This window comes from Aythya fuligula, chromosome 2, assembly GCF_009819795.1.
Source record: "Aythya fuligula isolate bAytFul2 chromosome 2, bAytFul2.pri, whole genome shotgun sequence".
Taxonomy (NCBI): Eukaryota; Metazoa; Chordata; class Aves; order Anseriformes; family Anatidae; genus Aythya; species Aythya fuligula.
The window spans coordinates 96,211,938-96,235,213 of record NC_045560.1 but is presented as its reverse complement, the minus strand read 5'-3'; the positions used below and the strand labels follow the sequence as shown (position 1 = coordinate 96,235,213).

The following is a 23,276-nucleotide window of genomic DNA, read 5'->3' as shown; positions in this document are numbered from 1 at the left end:
GATTACATATTTACCACGAAGCAGATTTGCTATCTTACTCCTACTCTGTTCCTTTTTTAAAGAAATGAGACAGAAGTCCTTTGTAAGCTATTATTTAAAGGCAGTTGTCACAAGCAATGTACTGAAAATGGGGAGCTAACATACATCTCTTAGCTGCAAAAGAAAATTAAAATCCCAGGCAACTTATGTCCTCCAGAACATAACGCTCTCCGTCTCATTTAGACTTATTAGGGAAGAAAAAACATTCAGTGAGAACACTCAGTGAAACCATCAGCAGCTTTAATTGCTGTGAAGAAGTTATCACTTGCAGCTTCAGTTACCGAAAACTATCTTTGTACCAGTCTCAGAACTTAAGATTTGCATGGCAGGGATGAGAACCACATTTACTCCACCAAAATCTTCTTGAATATGCCTCCAACCAGCAAGCTCAGGAGCTCACAAAGCCCAGTTCCTAACATGCCTCACTATAAAACAGAGAAAATTGATAGGTTGAATTGTGGCACGAGAAAGGATGTGACTTGCTTCCCAAATATCCTGTCAGTTTTTAATGCACTGATTAAAGTTAAGGCAAAGACATTTTACCCCTTAATTCAGGGTACTTTTATTTCAAATTAACATTAGTTTTTTAAAGAAAGACAAAGCAACCTATCAACATATTCACTATTAAGTATCAAATCAGAATTTTTTCTTCCTTTCAAATGCTGCCACTTTCTAGTTGAAGCATGTAAGAGCTGCCTGCAAGAAGCCAGGAAGTACACTGGGGGAAGGATCACTTTATATTTACTCACCAGAAGAAAAAGTACACCAGCAAACCGGCCATTTGCTGCCTTTCTCTTTTTGATAGAAGGACCTTTGGCCTGACTGTCTGGCAGCTTATCAAAATTTGACCAGGGTCTGGTGAAAGACAAGGAGCCCTACATATCAAGGTTTCCCCCCGGGCCTCTCAGAAAGACATTGAGATTAAAGACTGTTACTACACTATAAACCTCCGCAGCAAGACAACAACAAAGTCACCCTTTTTTCCTCACAACGTGGACTTTTTCTTCATGTTGTTTCCATAGTTATATGGGGATGCACGTGTTGTGTCTTAAGAGGTCTTGAACATCACCTGTGACTAAGACTGCAGTCCCTAAAGCTGTGAATCTTCATCAAGTGTGGACGTTGTATAAAAAAAATGATGGTAGTAAAATTCCCACTGCCACGAGTGAACTCAAACATCATTTCATAAGTCAGAACTTGCATGCTCTTCATAAATTACACTGAGATCCCATGAATACTGGTATTTGAACTAACACAGAGAGATGACAGTCCTACAGAAGGAAGTGTTTGAAAACCATCCTTTTACAAAATATAAAATGCGAGTGCATGAAAAACTGTTTGAATTCATTCAGAAGTCAAACAGAGTAAATCTTAAATGTTTCATTAAACCCTGGCATTTGATACAGGTAGAGTTAGCATAAGCAGAGCAACTACATTATATTCCTTTTAAAATTGGAAATACAGAATGCAAATACATGGAATATTGTTTGAATTCATTCACAGATCACATTAGTTATAGTAAATCCTAAATTAATTTTTTAAAATATTTCCAGCCATTCTCACTGACCATTTTCTGACGAGCAAAGTTATTCGCTACAGATGAGGCTGATCTACCTAAAGAAAGAAAAAGTCTCCCAGCTACAACTTCATATTTTCTTTAAATGGTACAAACCTGGAGTCCACATTTTGCCCAGTTACTCATTAAATCACTGGCCTTCTGCCTGTGCCACCAGAATGGTTTCAGGCTAGTTACAAGAGGAAGTGACTGACATACTTGACCTTTTTCTCATCTCCTATGAATCAGAAGCTTGAAGCAGAGCTCAGATGACTGCTGAATTCAAGTGACTCTCTCCTCCTTGTTTCACATGTGTACACGTTGGCATGAAACCATTCCTAAGCTGCCCGGACCTTCTCCCATTAATTCAATATGCTCCAACACGAATGTCTTTGTGGTTGCTCAGTTCTCTTTACAAATGCATTGTATCGATACTTATCCTGAGCTATGGGAGAAAAGAGACCAAGAACAAACCCAAGCTACTGCATTCCTTAATTTTTAGGTGATTGTTATAGGAGCTGTGTAGGGTGCATCCCTTCTTTGCCTCAAAAGCTGTATCAGTATTGGCATAAACCAGTAAGTTAGCTTGACTTTGCTGCACCTAACACTGATCTGTTTTTTGTGTGTCAGACCATCTTAGCTCTTCCTCACCCTTGTGCAATATCTTCTGTTTTAAAGGCAGCAAACTCCTTCAGCTGCATATTGGAAGCAGAGACAACTCGCAAGACCTGGAGAGATCCATATAAAGCAGAGTTAGAAAATACCAGGAGAGGCCGTCTAAATTAGGCATCCTACACCGATGACTACAATGCTGGCGACTTGCAGGTTGGCCCGAAACAGGTAGAAGGAAAGCAATCGATGATCCACATCAAACTCAGCCAGTAAGAAGCTGGGAAACAGCAAATCCAGACCACCTTCTGCTGTAAAGGAGCATTCACAACAGCCTTGCCTTCTCTTAGCGGGGCCTCATCAGTAGGTATCCCATAACCTTTTCCCACAGCCTAACAAAATGGCTCTCCTGAGGAGAGCCATCAGCAACCTCTCAACCTCTTTTATTTTACCTAAAGATAACTTTCAGCCTGATTATTTTTTCCCCACCTGAAATGGCAGGAATGAGACAAAAACACTTCTGCTTGTTTACAGTTTCATTTAACTTCATTTATGAACCCCCAAAGTCATGACATTGAAGTATTTTGCTTAAAGGCACAGCAGCAATACAGTCTTAATAATTTTTATGACTAACATTAGCACACACTACGGGAACTGCTAGACCCAAAGAGCTCAACAGCTCACTGACATACTTCAAAAGAACAGGAGATCCCAAAAAAGTCTGTCTAGCAAAGCACCTCTCAACATCCCACTTTTATTTCAAAGACTGATTCAAACCAGATATTTTTTTTTTTTTTTTAAAGCCAGGAACCTCTTTGTGTAAAAGAAAATAATAGTACAGTAGGTGTTAAACGCCTATATGTATTTGAGTTCGTAAGGATGCTGTCCCAGAAATCCTAATTTTGAATTCATAGAAACTGTTCATAACACAAACTTTCCTCCAGAAACATGAGTTCTTCTGTATTGCAATATTCACTCACCTACAAAACAGAAACATCGTAAGTCCATGGTACTAAGTAGGTTTCTAACTTTGCTGCTTAATTGTGGTAACAAAAAAACACAACCACCCTCAAATAAACGAAAACAAACAACAAAATAAAACCTTCCTAATAATGTATATGCAGAAAGATTTATAGAGAAGGTCACTTTAACCAGGTACTGTATTATAAAAAAATATGCACCTCTATTCCAATTATTATTTAATTGAACACAACAAAACCATCAAAGATTTCAACAGCGAACAATGAAGCGAAGCTTAGATATTTATGAGCTGTAAAAGGTTGAAGTCTTGGAAACAAACAGAGCACTTGCCTCAACAGATTTACCTTTAATGTATGTTTCACAACAGCGTAATGAGCAAAACGTGTACATCAATGATTTAACGTACACATTTCTGTTATAATTATCTTGCGTGATATTGATGAAGCGGCGTAAACCCTAACACATACCGAGGCTTAATAGACTGTTAATATTTAGAATTTGTATTTCATCACATTGGGGCCTAACTATCACTTCCCAGAAAAAAAAAAAAAAAAAAACATCTTTATATTGGTTATAAGAGCAGACAGAATGATGGTTTTGTCATTAAGCATCAAACATTTGGCAGCGCATCAATAATTCTCTTTAATTTGCCTTGCCCTCAGAAGCCGGTGTGAGCTGTTGGGACCTGCAGAGCGCTTCAATAATAGTGCATTAAGTGGAAAGTATCCATGCCTAGCTGACCATTTGAAAGCTATTTTTGAGTGGCCTGACATCAGCTCTTTGGGTTCCCCGCAGAGTCTTGGTTTCAAGAAACAGACCATTTGTAATGCAAATAATCCGCCATCTCTCAAACATCATCTTCACAGGGAACTGCTAACTGTATGAAATCTGCAGGCACAAAACCTCCAAAAATATTGGCATATACCTTTTAGCGTTGCTAAAATACATAGGCACATGCAAAAATGTAAAGCTAAAACAGGAAAAAAGTATGCAAGCTACTACAGAAGAGCCCAAAAGCTAGTTTTTATAGTAACATCCACCCTTCTTACAAAAGAAAATAAGTCACCTATTACACACATTAAAATTATAAAGTTAAAACACTTGTACATTAGAATACACCCAATAAACGTGTGCCATGAAATGTATCATTGCTCACAACCCAGCAAATAAACACTGGAAACTAGAGGTATTCCCTCTGGACCAACTCCCAGGGGAAGGAAAACAATCTCTGCTGTAGCATCTCCTCCTCTATCCAGGCCTGAGCTCTCCAACGGGCTCTTAGCAGCTCAATTCAATGACCATATGAGAAGATTAAGTAACAAGCTCCTAAAGGGTTTTGAATACTTGGGGAAAAAGCATCTTTCTGAGGCACGTAACTGCCAAGGCAAGAACATCTCATGGTTAAACATCAGGCATCCAGCAGCTCAAAGACTGCTTCTGAGCTCCCCAAACATCTCAAGCTGCAGGAAACAAAGTAAAGACTTGGATTGTTAATGTAAATCTGAAGAACAGACCTCAGCAACACAGGCTGGTTTTACTACAGTCTTTTTTGAGAATTTTATTAAAAATGTCAGTCGATATCATATCAATATCATGGAATCTATGAAAAGATGAGCTAACCAGACTGTTGAACACCAAAATAAGACATTAAGGGCGAGAAAATAAATGAAAAAGAAAAAGAGAGAACCAAACATCAGACTGTCATTAATCCCCTCTCCCTCCCCAAGCCAAATCAGTTTATTTTCTGAGAAAAAAAAATCACTGATGAAAGTGATTGAATATATACAGAAGAATATGCAGAAGCGACTTCAAATATGTGAGAGTAACTCCCTTAATAAGCTGCTATAAAAATATCTATGCATTTAGTTTCTACAACTGCAGTGTTAAAAGACCAGGGGGTAATTCATTTATTCTGAGATGCAGGAGCTACACCAAGACAAAATACTGAATAGGAGAGTTTCAGCAAAGGCAAAGTCTAACATGTAGTCTTTAACATACCACTCCAAAAAATTTCATTGCCTTCATTCCAGGCTCTAGAAAATAAGTAAGGAATCTGTGATTCTAGAAAAGGCTGTTCAAGAATGCAGTTTAGGAAAACATACGTTTAACAGGAGACAGCATTACAATGGGAAAGGAAAAACAAACAAACCAAAAAACCTCTTGGACTTAAAGTCCAGGGGCCTAAAGGACGTTCTGTGCAGCACACGGCAGGCACCCTGTCTGCTGCAGCTGCTCTGGAAATGCTAGAGGCAGACACAGAAACGTGCTGCTCTGCACTAAAGGAGATTTGCCTACAGATTTGACAACTGTGAGCACGCACAACCTAACTGCTCTTCAAGAACATACATGTTCAAACTTTTCTATCAGCTTTTCTTTTCAACGTGTCCCTAATACTCCAAGATAGGAAGGCTGCCAAATGCTTCAAACTGTTCATATCACACCTCAGGTGAATAATGCCATGCCTCTTTCCCGGCCGAGGCTTTAAAAGGCATCTTGTGTCTCAGTGGCATTTAGGATTCCTGTGGTCACAAATTGGTCTTACTAATCTTTGGGAAGGGACAAGACAATTTCCTTGGCCACTCCTAACAGTTTGAAAAAGTCAGCTTACTTTCCACTTCAAATACCTGGCTGATACTGTTTGCTTCCTTAAATGTATTTTTATACCGGAGATCTCTTTCAAGATCACAAGACAGGCGCTCTTATTGCTGGGCACCCCCATGTATGCATGACTGAAATCAATCACTTTTCAGAGAGATGCAGATGACTTTTGTCCTACAAGGTTCTCTCTCCACATTTTTGTAACGCAGCACTAAAACACAACTTTTAGGTCAATCCCAGGGATAAATCCCAGGGATATGCTACAAACTAAGCGCAAATCAAATTTTTAAGTGTAATTCTTCTTACAAACCAACAGTTTTGTTACGACCAAGTACTACAATTGAGTATCAGAACAGAATTTCTGCTGGGATTTGAAGCCATTTGCAACTGTTACTACTCTTTGGGAATTTCAAGCTACCATAAAGAAACTATGCCTACAAATGCTGTTCGTCCAGAAGCACAGAACAGTAAAGCAGACTTTCCACTATAAAAAACCACCATAATAATCTCAGTGCTATCCATTTGTTTTTCAGTAGGTAGCAGATGTTCCTTACATTCTACCTATTATGGGATTATTTTATGAGATTAAAATACTTCTGGGATTAATATAAGTAAATTCTGGCTTATCTTTTTCATGTAATTAGGGGGACAGGAACATCAAAATCAGCAACCTTTTATCGATAAGCATACAAACAGCAAAGCAGAACAGCTCTGATATACTACCAGGAGTGCAAAAGGCAATTTGCAGTCCACCAAGACTCTTAGAGGGAATTGCTGAGCAGAAGATCCTGTCAACGCTGACAGCTGCTGCTGCTTCTTGGTTGTGTTGTACTAGTGCTTCTCTGGCTCCACAGTAACCCAATTCATTTTATAACCCCAGACTTTCCCCCCCCCCCCCAGTAAATGAGATTTTTTTTCCTGAACATGCAAATACACATCTATGGATAAAATGAGAAAACAGCACTGGAGATTGACCTGACAAATTTGGAAGAAGAGATCCACTGATACAAGCAACTGTCTCTGAGCTAAATGATGGGTCAGGTTCAACCAACTACACTTTAGACTGCTCTTTAGTATTTCTATTTTTATACTTCAATTTCATGAATAGCCTACTGGCAGGATATCACAGGAAAAAGAAAAACTGAATCAGGATTTACTTACAGTGCTGATCACAGTCTACTCTAGCAAACACCACTTGATTCTTATCTGGATATTCTTCCTTAATTACATTAGAAGCTTCCTCGAAAATAGGATGCAGCATTTGGCTGAAGCGGCACCTGTGGAAAAGAAAAAGATTTCAAAATATTAACTTGAAATATTTTGGTTGGTGACTCACAGAACATTTCAATATTTGAGGGGAAAAGAAAGGAAAGAAAAGCTACTATAGAACAAACAAAACATATACTGGTGATCATGCCAGTAACTGACTGGATAAAAGTAGGTTCAAAAGTAACTTCAATAACTCAGTTGGGGAAAAAAAAAAAAAAAGCAATTCAAGATGTGTCCCTGATTTATCAGCTTAAGAAACAACATTAGACAATTGTAAGTCTTCAGAAAATACATTCTATTTAGAAAGTTTGTTCTAAAACTTTGTTTCTCTAACTGAATCATCTGTGGGGAAGGAGTTTTAAAAATCTAGTAAAAAGACTTGGGCTGTTGAGATTAAAATATTCACCAACAAATACCTTCAAGAAATATCAAAGAGAGAACTTTACATGGGTCAACAACAGAAGTGTTGCTTATTATTTGATTGCTTGAATTTGGTGGAAATTATGCCTAGTACTTACACAGACTGTTAATAGATCACTATGAATAAAAAAGTAATAATACATGGGACCCTTCTTCCAGCCATGTCAGCTTTTGAAGCAAATCCTCTTTCTGACCACGAAAAAGGCTGTAGATGTTGGTAGATGAAAGAGGCCCCAGATGTTTTGGTGGTTTTGGGGAGGTTATGGTAACACTAGTGCACGAGTTCATTATTAATATGTCAATAAAGCAACTTTATAAACTGTTCTGCTAAATACATCGCAGAATTTTAAATTGAAGACACACAACAGCACTGTGGAAATTGTCAGCATGAGACCTCGCACCACAGCATCTAAAAGCAAACCTGCAATAAACCAGCCCACTCTGAAACACTGCCCAGAGCAGGAAATGTTCCAAGCGTAGAGGCAGGTTTTGCTCCAGAAATACAAACAGGGCTTAGGCTCATCTTCTAAGGCAAATCTGACTCTGGCCAGCACAACTGTACATTACACATTTATGTAGCATGGATGTGTTGCATACAACTTAACCCCTCGTTGTCCTCCATTCTTACAGCAGAGCATCTACATCAACAAAGCTGATCCATTCTCATTCAATTCATTTATGCCATATAGGTTGGCAGTACACAATATTAGGGGGGTTACCCCGAAGGCCTACATATAACGAACATCATTAAGGTTGTAATATTTTAAATTTATAGCCTGTTATCGACTAGTGAATTGACTTGAAAACGAACACACAACTTTAAATTCAAAGCGAACCTGCTATAGAAAGGATCTGACCACAGCAGGGACTGCAGCAGGGGCTGTGCTAACATGGTCCTAAAATAAGACTTTATTATATTGCTAGATCAAGTCCTAAAATAGTCTCCTGCAATTTGTCTTCTGCAAAATCCAAACATTTTTTTAGTGTATTAGAATTACTCTCATTAGGTTTGCTTTTCAAAAGATTTTATTAAACATAACCAAGAAGTAGTCTATCATCTGTGAGGGATCTGCAGACCACAGTCTGAAAATAACCATACTAAAAGTTTTATTTAAAGACAGCCTTCAATGTACAATTCTATACAGAACAGGTAAGAGATCAGAGCTAATTACTTACTTATACCTAGTTAGTTGTACCATTATTATAAAGAAAGAAATCTCAAGCAATTTTCTTGGTAAATGAATGCAATCTCTCTACATAAAAATTCTATCGGTTTAAATGTGCCTCATATCAATAGAGATTGCAGTACCAAATGAACAGATGCAAACTAATTGAACATAAAAATAGTCTATAAAATGACAGAGGCATATACAAAGGTTATTAAACTGATTTAGTTTGGTATAATCTCTATCTTTATGGAAAGTTTAAATGAAGGCATTAAAAACTTCTTCACTGAGAACTTCAGTCTATATGAAAAGACCAGGTATTAATTTTTCAAAATCACTTTTAAAAATGAATTTAAATTAACACAAATCGCCTAAATGAATTATCAGTAAAGGCAAACTGGTAATTTTTCTTTTAAAATGGTGTGCTTGCTACTGCTAGGCCATATGGACCTACAGACTTTGACATACAGTGGAATGTCAAAGAGGTGGAAGGAATTAGAAGTTTAATCCCCTTCGATGATGTTTGATTCTGATGGCCAACATTTTGTGCACACAAAGCAAAACAGCAAGCAGAATATTTAAAGTATAATAATACTTTGGTTTATGTATTGGTTTACATTATAAAGCTATTTACTTTAAACAAGGAAGGGAGAAAGTGATTTATTTCTCTGACCTCGTTTTCCATATTAATTTGCATGTTAAATTCTATTTCCCCTGAATATTTTTCTGTTTTCCTCCTTGTTAAAGGTTCCTTGAGAAGTATTAATGCTGGAACATAACATTCAAAATTACTTCGAACACAATTAAAAAAAAATAGGGCATGGGTGCTTAAATTAATTCTAACAACAATTTTACAGGCAAGTTTGAAGAAAAATCCAATTACACAGCTCCAGCTAAGTATGTCTTTCATAATGTCTCAGCCCAAACTTTTTCCTTGTCTAGTTGCTCAGATTTCATCCCTCAGTTCTCTAGTTCTCACTTGGAAGGCCTTCCATACTAGAGACGAATTTGATTTTTAATGTAATTTCAGGCTTTTTGTTTACTAGTATGTATGAATGGGAGTGACTCTTAAGAAAAATAAAAATTAACATATGCTAGTACCCAAAATATTCAAGAGACAAAAAATTAATGAAACTTCTCTTGCTGTGAGAAAAGAAAAACAAACAAACAAAAAAGCCACCACACAATCACATAATGTGTTATTCCTTACTGCCACATAACCCTTTTTTCTCTCACGGAGGCCCTGAATGAAACAAAAGGTGGCAGAACAGCAGAAGGGGAAGTAATCAAGACAAAACCAAACAAAAAAAAAAAAAAGAGAGATCCAGTTTGAAAGTGACAAACCACTGTATCTTTAATTAGGATACCAGCGCCAAACATGACAGTTTTCAACAGGCAAAAGTTTAAACATAGGGGGGAAGAAAAAGAAAATACTTATGTAACTTACCAATCAGCATAAAAATTAACTAAAGCAACATCTGCATTGTCTGGGAAGGGAAGAAGAAAAGAATTCAACGTCACATTGTGAGGCAAACTTCTTAGCACTTCAATCTAAGATCATAACAAATATGCAAACAAACCATAAGAACTAATATTTCTAGATTATTCAGCGCACAATCCACTAGAAAACTGCTAGGATAAATCTTATCTGAAATATAATCTATAGCATGTGGGAAAGTGATGAAAGAGGCCTCCAGTCAAGTATTTTATTGACTCTATTGATATATTAGATATTAAAGACGTCAATTCTTAAGACACAAAAGTAGTAAATGACACAGGAGACCAAAAGTAAGTCAATTAACGCACTCAAACCCAGAAGCTGTACTCTAGTAGCTCTCAAGCATTATATGGTGTGTTCTTAAGTGTTAGAAGAAAAAGTTAAAAGCTGAAGCGTTAAGCGTTAGCTCTTCGGGTGAGAAGAATGACAACTTGCAGGCTGCCTGTGCAACTTGCTCTGATCTGTCTAAAGCTGCCTGACTTGCTGAAGAGGTGGATACTAGGGCAAAAGGTGACAAAGTTTCAACACCCCAAACCTCCCCAATACTAAGGGAGGCTTGAAAAAAGAAGTAACGCTAAAGGTATATATGCTAAGGTAGCAAAATAATGCTCTCTACATCATTCTACAATTCAAAAAAAAAAGGGAAAATATATCAGAATTAGGACACACACTTTAATACCCTACTCTGTAATAAACCGTGATCTTTACACAATACAATAACCATGCTGTAAACTGATTTTTATTACTAGGAATGGACTAGATATTGAAATAAAATTGAGAGAAGTGCTAGAACTATAGAACATCAGTCACACAACTTCACAAAGCACTCATGTCGCTAGATAAATTCGCACTATTGACAAAGTTACGAAGCAGCTACAAGCAAAGATGAAGATGCTAAGAACAGCCTGTAAAAGACAACATGCTAGAAGAGGGACTTTTTGAGAAGGCTGGGAAAAAACTACAGTTTGTACTAACGTATGGCTTTAGGATTTTCATAATCAGCAAGGAAAGTAAGTGGTAAACAGGAAATTCATGAAAATTCAGGGCATGGAGAAGTTTAGGGTTATCCATAACCTATGAAGTATTTAAAGCAGTAGGTGGGTAGTAGAGAAGGGTTTTTGCTTTTCTTCATTCATATGAAGACAACTAGACAGGCAAATTGTGTGCTTTTCAGGCAAAAAGGTTTCAGACAAGCAATAGACATCGGTTTAAGACAGTAATTGAAATACTAATTTATGTGTCTCCTTCCTGTGAGGCACTAGGAATCAAGACAATGCTTAACCTCAGAAAAAGCACAGCTGAACAAGCAAGGCACTTAAGGGCACTACCAGCAAGGGTTTCACTTGCTGCTATTTTCTGAGAACTCTTAAAACGTTCTCTTGACAGGTTTTGGTTATATAATCAAGTGCTCCCATCTGCAAACAAGACACCAGGTATTTTTCTTAGCCTACGTTCTCATTTAGATTACAGTGAAGTAGTCTGGTAAGTGATACATTGCTTCAGACAGCTAATTTTGATCACAGGTATTTAGAACTTCTATGCAGACTGCAATCTGTATTTCCAAGGCTAGGGTATGCATATTTATCTAATAACATTGCAAGATTCTCGCAGGTAAGTGACTGTAGACATATTAAAGTAAAAAAAATAAAATAAAATTCAAAGTACTCACTTAAAATGTCATCTATATTTCCACTATCTAGACTTGTTATTTCGCTTCTTGTTGGATTAAAAAGCCAAGACACCTAAAAAGAGAAAACAAACCAGTAAGGTATGTAAAGTTTCAACAATAAAGTAGTTATGTACCTAAGGTTTTAAACACCGTGCTTCAAAAGCTGGAGAGGAACAAGCAGTAAGAATAACTGCAAGTCAGACCAAGCATTTCAGATGATAGCACTGCCACAAATAAACTTTATTTACAGATAAAACATTCTTACAAAGTTAAAGCAAAACTAGTACTCTCTTCATATGATTGTCTACTGTGTTGGGAAAAATATTACAGGCAGTTTTTGTACCTTTCAGAAAAATTTTCCCTCATAATTGTGTTCTGAGGAAACGAAACCCACATTTTAGCCACATAACAATCTTGCACAAGTGCGTAGGCCCAGCATGTCACCGGCACAGAGACACCAGTATTTTGGTTTTATTTATTTATTTATTTTTAAATAAAAACTGAATGATCAGGCTGATGTGAGTTCTCCAATTAGGAAGCAACTCATGGATTGTTCTTAATGCAACTACCCCAGCAACACCCGGCCTTAGGGAAAAGCACGCTCTCATATTCACTGCCATTGGCAGAGCTCTTCCACCCCAAAACGCAGTGGGGGAAGACAGGGGTTGAAGTTGCTGGTTTATCTCAGCAAGTTACACCTCACTTTCACTTCAGAAGAGTTAGGCGTGGAAGTTTTTGAGCAGGACAGCACAAACTCTTGACTGGGACATGAATGTTTCGTGCTCGAATAACCCCTGGCCAGGAAGTCAGCCCTTCTCCGTGCAGGGCCAGGGCCTGGACTGCTCCACTGAGGGGCCTTTCACCCTGCTCTTCAGTAAGCCTACGATCCTTTGGCTGACAGAGACAATACGAAAGGGAAAGGAAGGTTTTCAGTAGAAAATTGACAGGAAGGCATAGAGGTCAAGGAATCACGTAGAGAGCAGAGCCTTAGGTTTGGTCCTGGCAGCTGCAAAGAAACTCTGCTTAAGCCTAGACAGGCAGACATGGCTGGTTTTACCAAAGACACTGAGGGAAAAAAATCGCAGGAAACAAATGACATTCAAATCACACCATGGAGAGAAACTGGAGCATTGTGATACAAGGATCTCTGTGTTTATGGAAGAGCTCAACACCTCTCCTATTCTAAGACCATGCCAGTGGCTGAGCAGCTACGGGTGTGACAGATTTAGGAAACAATTACAAGCAGCAAGCCCCCAGGGCACTCTTGTCTTCGACGCTGTCTACAACTTATCAAAAGACTAACTCCATGTCAAACATCAAGTTTCCTAGCACTTGTTGCCAATGCTTATCAAACACTGACTTCTCAAAAACACCAGACGCGGTGGATGTCTTCTCTCATTACAATCAGCTTAAGAAATTGTGGCAGTCTTTTGCAGAGAGACGTTGTCGATAAGTCTGAAACTATCACTGTACGTGGCACGCAGGTGAGGTTTCCAGCAGTGATTTTCAATTCCTTCGGATCTGTGGATCACTAAACTCTTGCCAGTAAAGACACTGATCCTTTCCTATTTCCCAACTAGAAGCTGCTGGGTTGCAGATAGAGTCCATCTTACACTACAGGCTGACGCCTCACCAGCTTCTGTAGAAGAAAATACTTAGCAAGGGAAAAGCAATGACAACTGGACATTATTAAACACAAGTCTATGACTTCTGGAAGCATTTGCCTCTTTCTGTGGCACCTGAATTCTGCCAGGCACAAATGTCTAAGGGTTGGTTTTACCATGACTGCATATGAACAGAAGTAGTGGATGAGCTGTAAGGTCCATGTCCAAAACCAACTGCAGAACAACACCATCTGCTCAGAAACATCTCATTGAACAACCTCTGAGCTGCACAAGTCGTGGCAGGTCAGTGCTGGGGAAGTACCTTTGACGATGCTGTGTCGCTGACCAGCAAGAAGAGAGGACAGCTAAGCGGGCGAATGAGCTAGCGCACTTTTTTTTGGTACACTCAAGCTGGAAGTGTTAGATTAGATATAACACGTGTATAACTGAAGCAGCAGCAATGATTAACAGTACCAGTTAGACTATTATCTTACCTAACAAATAGTATGACACAATATTCCTTTTGCTGGCTGTCATCTCATCTAACCACAGGTGACCACAAATTCCTCTGCGGATTGCAGGGTTTCAGCTGCCCTGTGAGGTCTCGAAACCCTCTGGCTGTATGCTTTAAGGTTACAGGGCTGACCTGCCCTGCAGTGCTTGCTTACACAAAAAAATTCACACAAGCCTCTAGACAGAGGGAACTTCAAACGAACTCCTGCAGCAGGTTTTGGAAAAAATATTTCCACAGGAGCCTCAGATTTTATGTTTTCTTAACGTACCAAATGGGTAAGATATCAGTTCCTTAAACAACTTGGCTTTTTCTAATACAATTTTACAGCAGCAACATTAATCTCATCTAATAGGATGAACTAAACATAAATTAAACATTATACTTATCTATGTTATGTTTGCCACCAGGAAACAGGCTGTGTTACTTAGCAGGTAGACAGAACGGGAGCCGTAGTTTCATTTGTGGACTGCTACAATACACCTTAACTTTCAGTGCAAATATTTACCTGCACAGTCAAAGTGCAGGGCTTACTAACCAATAAAGTCCTCTGCTGGATCCTGTGCTATGTACAGGAAAAAGCAAATTAACCTAGCACTTCTTTATAGCACAAATAAAAATTTTCACTGCTTTCTTAATTCTTATTTGCAGAAAAATGTGGTGCAAGCTGCGAGTACCAGAACAAAGACTTCAGTCATCTCCATATATTGAAGATGAAAGTGAGATCAAGCTGTAGATCCTATTGCCCCTCCATGGGAAACAGTAGGAGAAAAACATTGAGCCTAAGAACTTAATTCCCCCAAAGCTACGCAAATATGAGAGGATTGAAATACTTTTTTCCCTACTAGAAATATGAAAATATATATTTCGTCAAAATATAAGTATATTCTTCAATGTTTTATTTCAACTAAATAACTGTGGGTGCCAAAACCTTCACGGTAAGTACACACAGTTAAGGAGAAAAAAAACAACTTTCTTTTCAGAAATACCAATAAATACAGGAGACCCACTTCAGCTGATGCTTTCATCGAGGTACAATGCCTGCAAGGAACAAAGCACACCCTTTTGACCCAGTAATGTCGCCGTCCCCAGAGACGCAAGATGGTTTGTGATATTACTACATTAATATTTAACACGCAGGGATATAAATTCGTATTTAAATTGTTAAGCAGCTGCACAGCTTTGAGAATATGTTCTACCCTTTGCTGAAGCCTGTGAACGATACACATGGACAGAAAATACGATATTTTTGAGGAAAATGTTTCTGAACATCAGTTGGACACTTCAAAGCAGGCATTGAACTTAAATTCTGAAAAACTGTAGCTGAAAAAACAACACAAGATTTTTTTCCAAACTTTTAAATGCAAATTTAGTATTCCACTGGCCTACATCAGATGCACACAAGTAACAGTTCAAATTTGGAAGCAGGGAAAGAGTTTTCCAACCAACTTGCACTGCATGGGAGCTACGAACTGAGTGAAGGAATCTGGCAGAACCAACTCAAAAGGAAATCTGTCAAAAATATAGATTTGTAGGTTATTTAAATTCTAAATACTTGAAACTGCAAAAGTTGGATGACTGCGTTTATAAGTTACTCGATCTCTATAGAAAAATGTGAAAAAATGTGGACTAAAAAAGCAAGGGTAGAAACTGTGTATATGCTTACAGAATGAATGCACTACTGAGGAAAAAAAAAAGTCAGGAACTGAACAATGCATTGGCGAAGATAAAACTTAGTTGATAAGGGCAGAGGGAAAAGGAGATGACACTTGTGTATGTTTATTTGCTCCTTTTGTCCTCAGTAACCCTGCCAAACGTGGCCGGAATGGATCAGCCCTGCTTCCTGGAAGTCTCTGAAGATAACGCTGTGCTTGTTTTCACTGGGAAGTTCGGCTGGTACAGAAACCCTAGCAGGTCTGACCCACTTTCTTCAGTTGTGAAGAAATCTGTTAAGAAATTACGCAGCAATATCACAGGGGTTTCTTTTGAACTTATCCCCCGAACCACATGCTGAATGGTGAAAAGAACCAGCCAGGGCCGCAGGAGGGGACAAACTCACAGCGAAACAATTCGCTGCAAGTTGGAGCAGCTCCTGGCAGGAGCATTATTTATTTGTTTCTGAGAAGTAACTCCACTTCAGCTGACATTTTGGATTTTTCTAACACCAGACCTCAAAGCACTGCCCAAAAGGCAACATTGTCCTCCACTGACATTATGGCAAAGCGCTGCACAAGCCGCCTTACGTAAAACAGCAGGCCTGGACCCAACCCATCCCATTCACCCCGCAGCCCCTCAGAGGCAGCCCTCTCCGACTTCAAATGCCACGTTTCAGATCCCTTTTCCAAAAAGGAAATGAAAACGCTCGCCATTTAAATGGCTCTGCTGCCGACAGCGCTGCTGCTCAGTAGCACACACCCAATTAACGAAGCCCGCTGGTCATTCGGGAGGTTTAGGTAAAGCTTTTATCAACATTTTCCTCTTAGCAATTAGTGCTTTCAGCTCTAGCCAGACAGGGGAAGCAGGCCTGGAGGTTTAGTGGCATCTCCTTCCCAAATTCATTGCACGTTACCCACTATTTTCTTGCACAAAGGGCAGTTTAACTAACAGGGCACAATCTTAATCCTGCAAGAAAAGGGAAAAACAGTTCTGGTGTATTTCAGCTTTCCGGTTATTTCTGCTTTTAATTCACATAACGAAACGGAGCTCCTCACTTCCAGAGCAAGCCATATGAAAAACACAGAAAACCTACTCTTGGAGCACTACGATTTCTAATTAGCACTACAGCTGCAAGGCAGCCAACAAGACCAGCCTTCATTTTCACTTGCTAAACTTCCCATCCAGTCCTTTCTGCTGGGAAATCCTACAGGCACACGACGAAACCGTCTCTCTCTCCCCTTCCACAAAATCATTTTATGTTTGGCAACCAGCTCCGTCCTACCTCTAATCCAGCCTGACACGCTGAAGTTACTACCTGAAGCCTCGGCCCCACAGGACTCTGCAGCTGCCTTCCAGTCCCCAAATACGTTTCCTTTATGCACGCTGCTTATCTGCCGCTGCTCCGAGATCTGCATGAAACTCACAGGCAAGGGGAAGCAGATGGGTTTACAGCCTGCTGCAGGATGCTACAAATTGAAAGGAATCCCGGGGGAAAGCGGAGCTGAAGTTGACAGGCATTGTAAGAGCTCCTGAAGTTTGGCTTCGGAGCCATCCATCAGGAACGTCCCACTGGTCGTGTTCCCAGCAGCTCTGCAATGAAGCACAGCGTCCGGAGCAGGGGCAGGCAGCAGTAAACACAGCATGCCGGGGGAAAATCATGGAAAAGAGACCATAACTCACCCCCTCAGCAGAGTGCCTTAATTGTCATTGCCGTATTCCAGGGCACGCCTGAACATTTTCATAATTTAGACCAACTGAAGGCTGCCACCCCTCCTTCTGCCCATCAAACGGGGTTTTTATAAAGGTATTATCTGTTATTATCAGTGACATAACCACGTTAACTCAAAATACTAAACAATGCTCGCTGTGACGTATATCTAAGTTTGCAGAACAATTTTTTACCTGATAAATATCGTGCCCTTTACGGCTGGGAAGGATTCACAGCCAAAGAGGTATCTCAGTGGCTTGTTACCATAGCACTGAAGGCCCCCTGTAACACGGGGTAAATTTACCTCCCAACAGCTCGTGCATTCCTATTACAGGACTCAATATGTTCGCTCAAAAAGTCCATTGCAGAGAAGGAAATTAAACCTCGCTATCAAAACGTGCAATTCAACACATTTTTTTTCGGTAAGGCTATGAACAGCAGCCCCATGCATCTACCTAAGCACAGCTTTAGAGCTCAGGTCTCTGGGCACAACTCTAAGGATCATCGTCTTTTAAAGAAATGCTGGAGTCAGGGCTCAAAACTGACACGAGGCGTGTTTAAAAAAATGTCACAGAGATAAGACCTCGAAGTTATTTTCAGTTCAACTCTTCTCTAACTTTGACTTGCTTCCCTTCTTGACCCAGAGGGAAAAGGGCAAACTCCAGTGAAGGCCATAACACGCTGTTTTCCTTGCGTGAAGTGTCCCATTACAGGCAGCGTCCCATATATCTACCAAAGGTATAAATGGGAGTCTGAACAACTGCACTACTTCACAAAAAACATTTCAAGTAGTTCACATCTGCCGAAATATCAACTTACCCTACAGCGTCTCATAGCTTTAAAGCCATGAATTCAGCACCCCAGGAAACTGCCTGAGAACTCTGAATCTTTAGATATTTTATTTACCACGCTTACTACTAATAAGAGACTAGAATTCCCCTGAAAAATAATATAACTTGTGCAGCTTTATAAGAAAAATTTAAAAAAATAAATCAAGGGGTGGCAAAAGCTCACATTCCATCACCGCTTTCTTTATTTGACGTGGCTACCAACCGCTCTGATTACCTGGCAGCAACACGTTGATTCACTTTCAAGAAGGAATAAAGTACAAAGAATGAGATACCCAGAAAGATTAGCACAAGTTAAATATCAACAGCTGTTCCTGAAAGTCCATACCCTGAAGTTTCTGAACTTGTCAAAGGTATGATCCAGCAACACAAAATAAAGGGTAGCTTGGTCTTGCCAAGGAGAGAATTTTGATAGCAGAGCAGAAGTTTGCCAACTCTTTTTCACTATGTCAAGGAGAAAAGCCTGTTCTTTGTGAAGGCAACTGCTACAGCACACAAAAGCCATTACCAAAACTGTTCGTAGAGGTTAGACCTTAGATTTTAAATCGACAACTTCATTCTTCTACTATCCTGTTCTTCATTAAGATCATCTACAGTCTTTCTTCTCACCTTTATTCCAGTTGATATGGACAGGGCCAGTGCAGAACATACAACAACTGAGGATTCCCTCTTTGTTCTGTCCTTTCTTGGACAAGCGATGGAAATTAAACCAAAACTGTTAAAAAATTCTGTGGAAGGAGAGGCGACCCAACTCAGAAACTCTTCTTTCAAGTGTCATCTCAGAGGTGGGAACTGAAAGTAGCTGTAGTGTTTTGGCAGAAACAGCATCTCCGACCTCAGACGAATGCTTGCTGTCTTAGAAAATTCATCTACCTGCTCATACACTCGTTCCTTCAGATTATTCCACAGCTGCTGCCTACGCACATCCCGCTGCTTTAAAAATAACACACAATTCCTGTTAAGTATTAACTTCAGTAGATTTTAGTACCTATCAGTATCATTGCTCGACAAGACAAAAACCAAGCTTTTTCAACTGAAATACTCAATTTCAACACCTACTCACTCTCAGTTGCTTATCTTTTCATTAACTGTGTATTCAGGTGCGCAAATACAATCTATTTTCAATTCTGCTCCAAAACATCCAGTTACCTATCTCTTTGTGGTACAAAAAAAGATGGAACTTGAGCAAAGACAAGCCCATTGAGGTTTGCCTTTCAGGCTGGAACTTGTTTTCCAAGTAGGTAGCAATCACTGAAACCAACTGCTCAAGTGCAAATTAAAAGGCTATCATAAACACGCACGAACTAGCTCTCCATGACAGAAATACCTCCGAGGCAATTTAGATAAAATATCAGTCAGGTGGCATACTGAAAGCGCAGCCTTCGAGAAATCTGCACTTTTGCATATCTCTAACATTCTGCATACGATCCTGGGTGGCAACATCTCGGAAACGGGTCCTACTCTGCTTGGTCTGATTTTTCCTCTTGTTGCTGCCTTTTTTATTTTCCTCTGAGGACGGAAGTATTCAGGAGCTCTACACAGGAGAGCCCAGAAGAACAGTAAGCAAGAAAACGTGCACATTTGCGAGCACAAAGCCAGTTCTAGAGGCAGAGCATTCATATCCACACTTATATCAGCACTGAAAGATGAAGCATTAAACCCTGTGACTCCAGAGGTGCAGAGTCCGAGCTGCTTTAAAATCTGCAGCTAATGCACTGTGTAAAAAAAAAAATAAAAATAAAAAAATAAAAAGTGAAAATGACCATTAGACCAAAACACTTAAGAAGTGAAAAATACAGCTGGGGTCATTCTCCCCCACCCAAAGGGAAGCAAAATGTGGTGCTTGAACTCTAAAGACAATATAAGGGAACGCAAGCAGCCACATCACATCTGATACCAGTGTTGAAGTTGTGCTGTTCATATTCGTGCTGCCGCCTCGCCGTATTTCCAAATGACAAAATTGGCTGAAGAACGTGGAAGCCTGGCCAACTTGATTTGGCCCATCCTTACTTCATGCTCAGAGCAACAGCTGTCAAAACTACAGCAGCAACACGCCCAGCGCAGGGAAGCGAGCGTGTGGATGACAACTAAAACGACCTTCTTACCCTTCTGGGGTTTGCAGCCACGCTGCACCCCACAATCTCAGGTGAACGTGCACCCAAGCAGCCCCTTTTACGAACCTCAGGCCGACAACTTCCAGCAGCACGTCCTTCCAGTACCACTGAGACCGTCCTGGTGCTATAGGATTTTTTCTTCCTTCAGCAGGACCGAGGTGCCACCTTCCCTCAGATGAGCTCCGAATGTTTCAGCAGGAGGTTAAGGTTTTGGGCAACTACCAAGGCAAATACAGTGCTCTGCAACATAACCCTGAGAATATGAAACTTGAGCTTCTACATGAAAAACCATCTGAGAGCCAGTCCTGGGCTGCTGCTGCTCCTCCCTCTTCTTCTGGGGAAGCCAAAGAAGGAAGAATACCTCACAACTGCTAAACCACCAACTTTCTAAGATATGAGGTGGGGTTGCTGCTTCAGCTTCCTACTCCCTTAACATCACAGCTCCCAACTTCTTCTCTTTTAGAAAAGCCTAAATCCGTTTAAAACATCACCTTTGTTTAAGCTACTTGGATTGTTTTCATTTATTTTCAGGCAGATTTGTGACTCACACTTCACAAGCATCCATTTTTGAGACGTAAACTACAAATCTCAGTGTACTGAAGCTCACTGGCAACCCATTTTCTTGCCTGTAACAGATGCTTTGCCTGGATGTTTCAGGTAGGTATTTATTACTAGCTACCTTCAAGTGGCATACGAGAGGACAAGGATTTTTCCCAAATAAGCAGTAATAGAAATACTTACTCCACAGTTGCATTCTAATTTATATACTGGAAGCTGAAAAACCTCTCAAAGGAGGAAAAACGATACATTTCACAACTGATCAATTCACTATCTTCTACAGAAAATTAATTAAAGCAATGCTGCCTGGACCCAGACAGAAAAATTCACCTTTGGGACCACACCTGCACGTGCAAGTTAGAGCCTGGAGAGTGAGTGGCTAATTTCAGGCTGCACAGGAGCTATTTCGACCCTAACCAGCTGCTAGGGGCTGCACACACGCAGTGAGTTTGTTGTGGATTACTCTGTAAATAATGCAGGGGATGGGACACACGCCACAGATATTCTGGAATGCACAGAAGAACGTGATAGGGATACCCCACCGCTGCTTCACCTCCTCCAAGGAGCACGAGCTATGCCAACGGGCTGACGACTCCCATGGAAACTTGAAGGCAAGCATTCCAGAGCTGTCCTAAAAATAACAGCAACACCTTCACGTGGCGCGCGGCGAGAACTGGTAGCAAGCTTATTTTAGAGTAATACTTACTAGCTAGGTGATGCTAATTTTATATATGCATGCCTGTATATACCTTTGTGCCATCTTAGCAAATTCTGCTGGCCTGTGTTGACACTGAAAATAGAAGAAAGACAAAAATAAAGAGCCCTCCCCCCCTGCAATTACATGTTCTTAACCAAAGCAGTCTGAAATGTCAGTCAAAGGTAATTCCTGAGAGGCCCCCACACTGGCTGAGCTCCCTCCACTAATTAACAGATCATTAGGAGGAAAGAACCCCTAACTGCTCACCCTCGCACCACGTACTGTCTTAATTACCTTTGTGAAGATACCCGCTTGTCTCGCAGTCATTCTCTCCAAAATCCCAAGTGGATCAACTCAAAAGGGAGAAGGGGGAGGAAAAAAAAAGTATTTTCATACACACATTTATGAAAATCCATAATCTTTGTAACCGGCAAAGAATTGAGGGGCTGAGCACTTCCAGCAAGATTTAGGAAAGGGGATATCAATGGGACTACAGGAACAAAAAGCTCTCGGGATTACAAATGGGGGTACATCACTGAAACACTTTCCCTTGGTGAAGCTTCTGAAAAAGTTAATTTTATCATCACTTGATAGTCAGGACAGCTATGGGAAACAGCAACACACTGCCACAGCTGCTGTTTTCTTTTTCAGGACCACTGGAACAGGCACCTCTGCCTCGCCTTTCGAAGTGCTTCCTTGCAGAGCTCCTAATGAACAAGGTCTCTCCAGGTTTATGCCCCATTGCCAGGTGAATCCACTTGGAGATGAAACGTAAGCTTCATCTTACAACAGAGGTCAGATTGCTCTTCTCCCCACTTCTCTTCACAAATGTTAAAACCAAAAAAGGCCCCATAGCACAAGCAGACATCTTCACAGTCCTTTTATTGGATGCACCTCGATAAGACACATGAAAACCAGGCAAGAATCACTGATGGCAGGTGAGACGAGAGACAAGGATTGCCAAGGAACCAGTTTGTTTACTGTTTTCCATTTCTAGGGCTCCACTTTCCACTTTGGGCTTGTGTTTCATGAACACGTTTTAGGACAGAAAGCTTCAGAGATTAAAAAAATAAATAAAAAAGCAAAAAAAACAAAGTCTCTCCCCCAGTGCCAGGGAGAGTATCTTCCTTTCCAAAGTGAATGCAGCAAACCATATACTCAAAATCTCCAGGCAGGTTAGCAAATCCTTAATTTTGGTCCCGAAGTGAAGCAAGTAATTGCACAGGACTACCAAAAAATGAAACCGCATGTCTGACAGCACTGTCCAAACACTTCATAATGGAGTAGCCCACTTTTTCCATGAAATAAGCCTTTGGGAGCTCCAGTGCTTCTTTTCATCATGCTGAGAAATCTTCCAGCTATACCTCAGTAATGATCGGGGCTCGTGGTAATTCCCATCTGTCATCTACAGGACACTCAGGTCTCGCTAACAATTCAGTCCACTCCTGGAACACAGCTCCGAGAGGGAAATGGCCCCATGAGAGCCAGCTGATGCTCAAGGACAACCTCTTCAAAGCACAAAAACAACAACACCTGCAGAAAAAGTCATTAAGGTCTGGCAGAAGGCCTACGTGGGTTAACACGGGACTCGTGGATGAGTTCAGAAATGGAAAAATGAAGTACAGAGAAGGGAGAGGTAGGAGAAGGAGTACTTCGTAGGAGCAGAAAAACACTGCTTGAGCAGGCAGGAGAAATTAGAAAAACCCAAGCTCAGCTGGGATTGAAACTACAGAGGGATGTTAGTGGTCAACACCAGGTTTCTACAGCAACAAAAGG

At 40.2% G+C, this 23,276-nt stretch overlaps 1 protein-coding gene across 1 annotated transcript in view; it reads right to left on the bottom strand.

Moving 5' to 3' along the window:
- Nucleotides 1-23,276, bottom strand: part of ERP44 (endoplasmic reticulum protein 44) — a 45,392-nt gene that overhangs the window by 15,570 nt on the left and 6,546 nt on the right. Inside the window, exons 2-4 of the mRNA XM_032180734.1 lie at nt 11,805-11,877; nt 10,085-10,124; nt 6,944-7,059 (exon numbers count right to left, since the gene is read on the bottom strand). Of these exons, the coding sequence (XP_032036625.1) occupies nt 6,944-7,059; nt 10,085-10,124; nt 11,805-11,877 (229 nt within the window). The remainder of the gene's footprint in view (nt 1-6,943; nt 7,060-10,084; nt 10,125-11,804; nt 11,878-23,276) is intronic.